The sequence below is a fragment of the Theropithecus gelada genome, chromosome 7a, assembly GCF_003255815.1.
Source record: "Theropithecus gelada isolate Dixy chromosome 7a, Tgel_1.0, whole genome shotgun sequence".
Classification (NCBI taxonomy): Eukaryota; Metazoa; Chordata; class Mammalia; order Primates; family Cercopithecidae; genus Theropithecus; species Theropithecus gelada.
This window is the reverse complement of record NC_037674.1, coordinates 18,122,717-18,130,983: the sequence shown is the minus strand read 5'-3', so window position 1 is coordinate 18,130,983 and position 8,267 is coordinate 18,122,717. Positions and strand designations below refer to the sequence as shown.

General features: G+C 48.9%; 1 protein-coding gene across 1 annotated transcript in view; it reads right to left on the bottom strand.

Moving 5' to 3' along the window:
* Positions 1-718: 718 nt before the first annotated feature.
* Positions 719-8,267, bottom strand: part of STARD9 (StAR related lipid transfer domain containing 9) — a 149,096-nt gene continuing 141,547 nt past the window's right edge. The window contains exons 27-33 of the mRNA XM_025390871.1: positions 4,935-5,022; positions 4,666-4,787; positions 3,920-3,984; positions 3,530-3,732; positions 3,193-3,272; positions 2,800-2,958; positions 719-2,242 (exon numbers count right to left, since the gene is read on the bottom strand). Coding sequence (XP_025246656.1) covers positions 2,141-2,242; positions 2,800-2,958; positions 3,193-3,272; positions 3,530-3,732; positions 3,920-3,984; positions 4,666-4,787; positions 4,935-5,022 — 819 coding nt within the window. The 3' untranslated portion in view covers positions 719-2,140. The remainder of the gene's footprint in view (positions 2,243-2,799; positions 2,959-3,192; positions 3,273-3,529; positions 3,733-3,919; positions 3,985-4,665; positions 4,788-4,934; positions 5,023-8,267) is intronic.

Sequence of the window (8,267 nt, the reverse complement as noted above, 5' to 3'; positions counted from 1 at the left end):
ACAAGATCCCTCTCAATCTTTTCGGTTGCTGATTCAGTCAGGTCTGGTGTGTGGCTTTTTTTTTGAGATGGAGTCTCACTCTGTCACCCAGGTTGGAGTGCAGCGGCACAATCTTGGCTCACTGAAACCGCCACCTCCCAGGTTCAAGCAATTCTTGTGCCTCAGCCTCCCAAGTAGCTGGGATTACAGGTATGCACTACCATGCCTGGTTAATTTTTTGTATTTTTAGTAGAGACTGGGTTTCACCATGTTGGCCAGGCTGGTCTCGAACTGACCTCAGGTGATCCACCTGCCTTGGCGTCCCAAAGTGCTGGGATTACAGGAGTGAGCCACCGCGCCCAGCTGGCTTCTCTATTAAGGTGGACAGGGTCACCTCCTGGTTATCCCCCGACTCAGATTCCCATAGGTGGCTCTGCCTCAGAAGCCCCAGGGCACTGTGGTCAGTGTTAGGTGTGGCAGTGATGGCTCTGGATCCTCCCCTTCAGTTCTTACTTGGGCCACAGTTGAGCAACTTACCTGCTTGCTATTTACCCTGCAAAGCAATGCCAAGTTCATGGGAAACTGTACCTACATGTAAACTGAATCTTTGAGACGGCTACGAGTGGGTATTGCCAGTGTGATCTCCAGCTACCTCTGCCAAGCTCGAATCACACACTTAGGCTATCCTAGTGCAGTATTTCATCTACTCTTCACTAGATAAAGTACACAGAGGACTTTCAATTTAAAAATGTTCTGACTTTTTTGGTCAGTAGTCTTAGTAAGAGATTTATATGAAAAGAGGAAGGAGTATATAAATAGGGTGTTAAATATATCATGTCACCAAAAAAATTTACCCGAGAAAAAGAAGTTTAAAAGCAATTTTAAAAAACCTTCAATCAACAATATATAAATAACTTAGTCTGAGGTAAGAGGGAAAAATGCCCTGCCAACACTTTAGAAAAATACATCTCTGCCACACTATACAGAAATACACCTTCTACCACATCTTCTGAATCCCCAGTTACCCTCCATCTACCAAAGATTTTGGGCACGAGAACTAAAGATGAGAATCTTTCCCACCCCTGCCACTTCCAGGTAAACAGAATATTCAGAGTTCATGTTCAGCCAGACTAAAGTACAAGAACACCGAACCCACTCTCCATCCCTTCCAATCCCATCCTAGGATAGGTGGGGCCAGAGCAGAAATCATGGAATGCTCAGGACTTCACGCCTCCCAAGTGCACTGAGGTCAGTTCTGGAACTGAGCTTCCTCCCAACGAGCCACTCCCCTCCTCTGGGAGTTCATTCACCTCCTCTCCCTCAAAGGACAATGTTTAATCTCTGAAATTCCTCTTGCCTTGTCAGCAACCAGCATCTGGCTGCCGCTCCCACCAGTCCTCAAAAGAGCTCAGCCCCCGACCCTGACCCCAAATCTGTCCAACCTGGTTCTACAGTGTCTTCCATCTGACCGAGCTCTAGAGTGACGGCTCCGTATCAGAGCATCGTCGCTCAACACCCCGACTCATGCCAAGACCCAAGTGTCTTCTCCTGGGAGAGAAAGGGAGGAAAAAAAAACAAAACAAAAATCAATAAGAAAGTATTTTGCAAAAATTCAAGAGGGAGAAAAGATTCTGAATCCGTGTTCTGGTTTGTTCAGCTGTTTTTTGAACCCTCTTTCTGTTTTGGTATTTTTAACGTCCCATCACACAGTAGAGCTGAATGCTGGAGGTAGATTCAGAGCAAAGTCTTGGCCAGTGGCTGCCTGCTTCCCTACCAGCCTGCAGAAGCACCTTGCCAAAGCACTGCAGTCCCCTGGCTCTGCTGGCTGTGCCCAGTCCCGGTCCTTAAGTGGCCTCTTTGCTGCAGAGTCCCAGAAACAGGAAAGAAAGGTGAGAAATCCAAAAGGAGCTGAGCTGCATTCACTCTGGATAGCCTGGGCCAGGAGCTCAGGCCGTTTGCTCTGCACTGGTGCCAGCTGTGACCAAGTACTGACCGGGCTTTGCTGGCATCCGTGGGCCAGTGCTGTCTGCCCCAGTCGGCCACAGCAGGTAGCACCAGCTTTTCCTGCACTGGGGTATGGAAAGTAACAAGGAGCTGCCACAGTGTCTCTCTTGAGCAGCCTGGGCCTGCATCTCAGCAGCACCATCTTGATGGTGAGATGCTAGCTACCAAGGAAGGAAGCCAGTCTGGCTATTACCAGTGGCTGCTGTTTGATGAAAGAGCTCAGGAGCTGAGGTGGGAAGCCTGGAGCACCAAGTTCCACCTGAAAGCAGAGAGAGAATAATTTAAGGTGCAAATAGATTTGAGAGAGTGTGCCAGGCGCACTCCAGCCCCATGGAGTTCCCCCAGCCTGTGGTGATGGGAGAAGCACCTCAGATTGTGGCTTAGTGTTTACAGGCCCCTGGGCTCTGCTATTCAGATCTAAGCATTGGTGTTCACCTCCTAGTGACAAAGTACAAGTCAAGGGACTGGGAGGGGAGAGGTGAACCAAACAGGTCATCACTCTGCCGAGGTTGCTGCTTTTGCCTCACAATGACTCATCTATCTCCTAAGGACACTGGGATCACCCACAGGATGCTGGTCACTAGGTTTTTGGTAACAGCAGCTTCAGAAAAGATTGATGAATGCCTGTCTCATTCCCTTCTCTCCAATTCCCCAGTGACTCCCTTTACTGCAAGCTCAGGAAGCCCTTGAGTCTCCAGGTCTCAGGCCAAAGGGCCTGGGCACTGGAGGATGTTCAACAGCGAGAGAGAAAAATCCCAGGGGGCTGTGGGGCCAAGTCAGCCTGTGCTGTGAGGCCGGCCACAAAGCATTTATCACCTGGGCCAAGTAGATCACTCTGGTGACTTCCTTCCCTTCCACAGTGACAGGCTGCAAGATCCAGGCACTGGGCAGGATCTCCCCGCGAACCATTTTTCTGCTGGGTCTTGGCATGGATGTATCATACACAGACTGGGCTGCCATGACAGACAGGTGACCCTGCGGACAGAGGGAAGTGGGAGTCTGCCTGTGTGGTGTGGACAAAACAGGAACAGGCTCCCGTGTAGACAGTATGGTGAAAGGCAACACTGGGCCAGCCTTCAAGTCACCCCTACTCTGGCTCCAGCCCCAACTTGCCCTCCTTCCCCTAAAGGACCTGATGCCCACATAGATTTTCTCATGACACTTCAGCCCAAGTTCTTCCCACAACGTCTTTACCACCAAGGCAGGCACCTCTTTGGCTTCTACGCAGACACAACAGAAATCCCGCGGCTGCTTCAATGCACACAGGGTAGTATTGCACACCAAGTACACTGGAGGGACAGGGATAAGGCGGGTCAGGAGGCCCATGGACAGACCTAGTCCTAAAGCCTTCCCGGTCAGGGAGCCCCCCGCCATCACCCCATCACCTGACACCTAGCTCAACCTAGGCTGAGCAATCAAGGTAACCTGAGTACCTGGCCTCCCAATAGGGCTGCCTCCAACCCTCCACCACCTCTATCCCCCAGCAGGACCCCACTGGGCACACCAGAAGCCAGGCCCCGTGGAAGCCTTTCTTCCCTGGGCTCACCCAGGCTGATGCTGTTGGTCACTCGCTGATGCAGCCTTGCTGTCTGGATGGGCTTGTAATACAGGGGCCATAGACTGGGGTCACTGACAGCCGCCCACACGTGAGACAGCGGCTGGGACACCACACCTGCCCCCAGAAAGCCATGCCGAGTGGAAGAAAACACCTTGTAGTAAAGCTGCACCGCCTGCTCCTCACCCTGGTAGCTGGGGGGAGACACCAAGCACAGAAAATAGGAGGGAGTCAAAAATGGGCTCCAAGGGTCACAAAGGAGGGGCTCAGAGTGAAGACTCGAGGAATCCAGGTAAGGGAAGGGAGGAGAGAAGCTGAGCAGAGTGACAAGCTTAGGACCAAGACGTGAGACACTGGACAAAGGACCCCACACAAACTTACTTCCAGCCAGCTGTTGCCTGGCAGCTGAAGAGGTTGTGCAAATTATCCGAACAAGCAGCCATTACCTGGGGACACAATGGCCACACCCAAATTAGGAGGCATCGTAAAAACTAAGCCCCGGGGTTAGTCAGTCTGGCCTGCCTCTGCTCAATTCTCCTTTTCTTTTTTTTTTGAGACAGGGTCTAGCTGTGTCATCCAGGCTGGAGTGGAGTGGCGTAATCACGGCTCACTGCAGCGTTAACCTCCTGGGGTTAAGCGATCCTCCCACCTCAGCCTCCCAGTCTCTAGGACTACAGGTACACACCACCACACCCGGCTATCTTTTTGTATTTTTTGGTAGAAACAGACTCTCACCATGTTGTCCAGGCTGGTCTTGAACTCCTGGACTCAAGCAATCTTCCCACCTCAGCCTCCCAAAGTGCTGGGATTACAGGTGTGAGCTATCACGCCTGGCCTAATGTTTTTATTTTTTTGTAGAAACAGGGTCTTGCTATGCTTCCCAGGCTGGTCTCGAACTGCTGACCTCAAGTGATCGTCCCGCTTCAGCCTCCCAAAATGTTGGGATTACAGGCATAAGCTACTACACCTGGCCTGAATTCCCCTTTTCTCAAGATGAAGAACCACTGAAGATGCCCATAAGCCTTGGGCTCCTCATCTGTCCAGCTTTTTTCCTATTTTCTCTTCCTGCACACCCAGCAGAGGTCTAGGTAAAGGAATGATAGGGACAGGCAGGAGCAGTTACTCACATCAGCCATAGAAGTGTCCACGACATGCTTGGCCAAATCCTGATAGGAGGAGGAAAAGCAGGTCCCCGAGTTGGACAGACTGGATGGTGAACAGCAGCAACTGCCCAGGGAGGCTCTGCGGCCTACAAGAAATAGGTGGAGACCCTGTGATGGCCTCAGGACAGCAACAGCTCTCCCGCAGACCAGTGACCCACTAAGATCTAACAGCCATCAGCCCCCGAGTCCCCAAACCAGGCAGCTGGCTATCCCCAACACTCCCCGCAACTCACCGTAGGCGGAGTTCTTCCTCACTGCAGAAAGGCCTCCTCGCTCATCCCCTATCCATACATCCCTGGAATCAGGCAAGTTTGTGTACCCCTGCAGAAGAGAGGATACTCAGGACTGAGCCAGAAGGCAAGCACAAAATTATCTCCTCTGCCTCGAAACTGCATTTCACAGCTTCCAATAAGATGAATCAACTGCAATGGTCTTCCCAGATGGGAATACCAGAGGCTGGACATCCCCCCAAGAAGACCACAGCAATAGAAATTAGTATCTAGATGATCTCTGCTCACCTTCTAAGCCACACAGGCAGAGGCTGCTTACAGGGGAGTTCCAACAGGGATCAGAACCACCAGGGCCTGAGAGTATGGGGTGCTCTGCCAGCCTTCCAAGCTGGGGGTACCAGGGATCAGTGCATGAGAGGCTCTCTGCACCACCCGGGCAACAAGAATGAGGCCATGGCTAGAGGGGCTTTAGCAGGGTAATAAATGTGGAAGATGGGATGGGAGGAAAAGTAACGGGCTATGAAAAGCTGAACGCTTGGCCCCTTCCCCAGGTGCGGCAGCCAAGCTAAAGGTCCTAACTGGGGATTAGATGGGGTGACCCTCTGGATCTGCAATGTGGTCACCACACCTCCACCTCAGCAGGCCCCTCAACAACATGACCCTTGACCTCTGCTGGAACTCACAGGCACCCACCATCCTACCTCCATCATCACCTCTAACCTATTGCTGCTCTGATCACAATAAAGGAGGAAACAAAGAGAGTCCTCTCTCCATCCTCATCTCCTCACCTGCTGCAACAAAGCAGGCCCTTCTGCCTCAGGCTTAGTTCTCACGCTGCCATGTCAGAAGCCCTTCACTACTGATCACCAGTCTCTTCACTTGTTGCCTCCACCTCTTCCTCTTCACTGGATCCTTACTATTAGCCACAACACTTGGCTAATTTTTAAAACACTTTGGGGGCCGAACAGTGGCTCATGCCTATAATCCCAGCACTTTGGGAGGCCACGGTGGTGGATCACCTGAGGTCAGGAGTTCGAGACCAGCCTGACCAACATGGTGAAACCCCATCTCTACTAACAATACAAAAAATTAGCCGGGTGTGGTGGCGGCGCCTGTAATCCCAGTTACTCGGGAGAATCGCTTGAACCCAGGAGGCAGAGGTTGCAGTGAGCTGAGATTGTGCCACTGCACTCCGACCTGGGCACAACAGAGCGAGACACCATCTCAAAAAAAAAAAAAAAAAAAAAAAAAAAAATTTGTAAAGGCAGGATCTCAACCTGTTGCCCATGTTGGTCTTAGACTCCTGGGCTCAAGTGATCCTCCCTTCTGCAGCCTCCCAAAGTTTTGGGATTACAGGCGTGAGCCCCCGTGTCGGTTTCTCTCATCTTTAAAACCTTCCTCTTCACTCTCCTGCCTTTCACAGATAAGCTTCTTGCAACTAGTCTCACTGTTTGCCATCTCCCACTTCTTGCTGACTTCTGAACCCACCCTAATCTAACATTTGCCCTCGTCTCTCCTCCAGACAGCAGTCACCAAGGTCCACGGTGTCCGTGTGGCTGGATCTTGTGAACAACTTCTGTCCTACACTTCCTGAATCTCTCAGCAAGCTTTGACTTAGCCAGTCTCTCCCTTTGACTGACAGAATCACTTCCAGAGGCTTCTCATCTCTCTGAGTGGTTTTTTGTTGTTGATTCATCCTCTTCAACTGTTGACATTTTGGGAACCTTTCAAAATTCAGGCCTAGGCCCTATTTTCTCACTCCACAATGTATTCCTAGGTAACCTAATCTGTTCCCAGTGCTGAACTCATGACTTCCAAAAATAAATATCCATAAATTAATAAGTATTGCTGAGACAAATGGGCAGTCATCTGAAAAAAAAAAAAAAGATTGCATAGAGACCCATTTCACAGACATACCAAAATGGATCCCTTATGCTTTATGAATCAAAGACACACTGGGCGATGGAGGAGTACAACGGTATTACAAGAAAACACAACTGAAAAGGTAACTGTGCCTGTAGTACAGTTGCCCGGGAGGCTGGGCGGGAGAATCCCTTGAGTCTAGGAGTTTGAAGCATGAGCCACTGAACCTGGCCTCAAAAATGTTTTAAGAAATTCTCAACAACAATTGAATCAAGGAAGAAATACAAACAGAAATCGCAAAATTATATTAAAAATGAAAATACATGTCACAAGCTATGGGAAATGGCTGAAGCAATGCTCAGAGGGAAATTTTAGCTTTAAAAACATCTGGGAAAAGAAATAAAAATAAATGAATTAATACTATGAACTATATGCCAACAAATTCAATAACATAAATTAGTGACTCAAAAGTTAAACTGACTCAAGGAGAAATAAAACACCTTAGTACAGGCTGGGCGTGGTGGCTCACGCCTGTAATCCCAGCACGCTGGGAGGAGGCAGGTGGATCACGAGGTCAGGAGATCCAGACCATTCTGGCTAACACAGTGAAACCGTCTCCACAAAAAAAATACAAAAAAATTAGCCAGGTGTGGTGGCGGGCGCCTGTAGTCCCAGCTACTCGGGAGGCAGAGGCAGGAGAACGATGTGAACCCAGGAGGCGGAGCTTGCAGTGAGTCAAGACGGCACCACTGCATTCCAGCCTGGGCGACAGAAAAAAAAAAAAAAAACTTAGTACATATTTTATTTACAAATTTAAGATATTAAATTAGTGATCAAAGAAAATTTCCAGATAGCTTCATTAGTAAAATCTACCAAACATTTAAGGAATTAATACCAATCCTTCCTAGATGCTTCAAAAAATCAGGAGGGAACACTTGCCAACTCATTCTATAGGGCCAGAATTACCCTGATACAAAAACTGGGCAAAGGCATCACAAGTAAACTATAGACCAATATCCCTCATGAATACACACACACACAAATCCTCAACAAAACACTAGTAAACTGAAATCTAGCAACACATAAAAAAGATATCATGAGCAAGTAGGATTTATCACAGAAACACAGGGCTGGCTCAACATACAAAAATCAATGCAATGCACTGTGTTAATAAAAGAAAAAAAACCCGTAAGATTATCTCAGTAGACACTAGAAAAAGTATTTGACTAAATCCAGTACCTTTTCATGATAAAAATTCAAAAAACTAGGAATATAAGGGAATTTCCTCAACCTGATAAAGGTCAGCTATAAAACCTCCACAGCTAACATCACACTTAATGGTGAAAGACGCATACCTTCCTCCTCCGCTCTCACCACATCTAATAAACATTGTACTGGAGATTGTAGCCAGCACAACTGGCAAGACAACAACAACAAAGGCAGATGGCATGATCTTGCATATAGAATATCTTA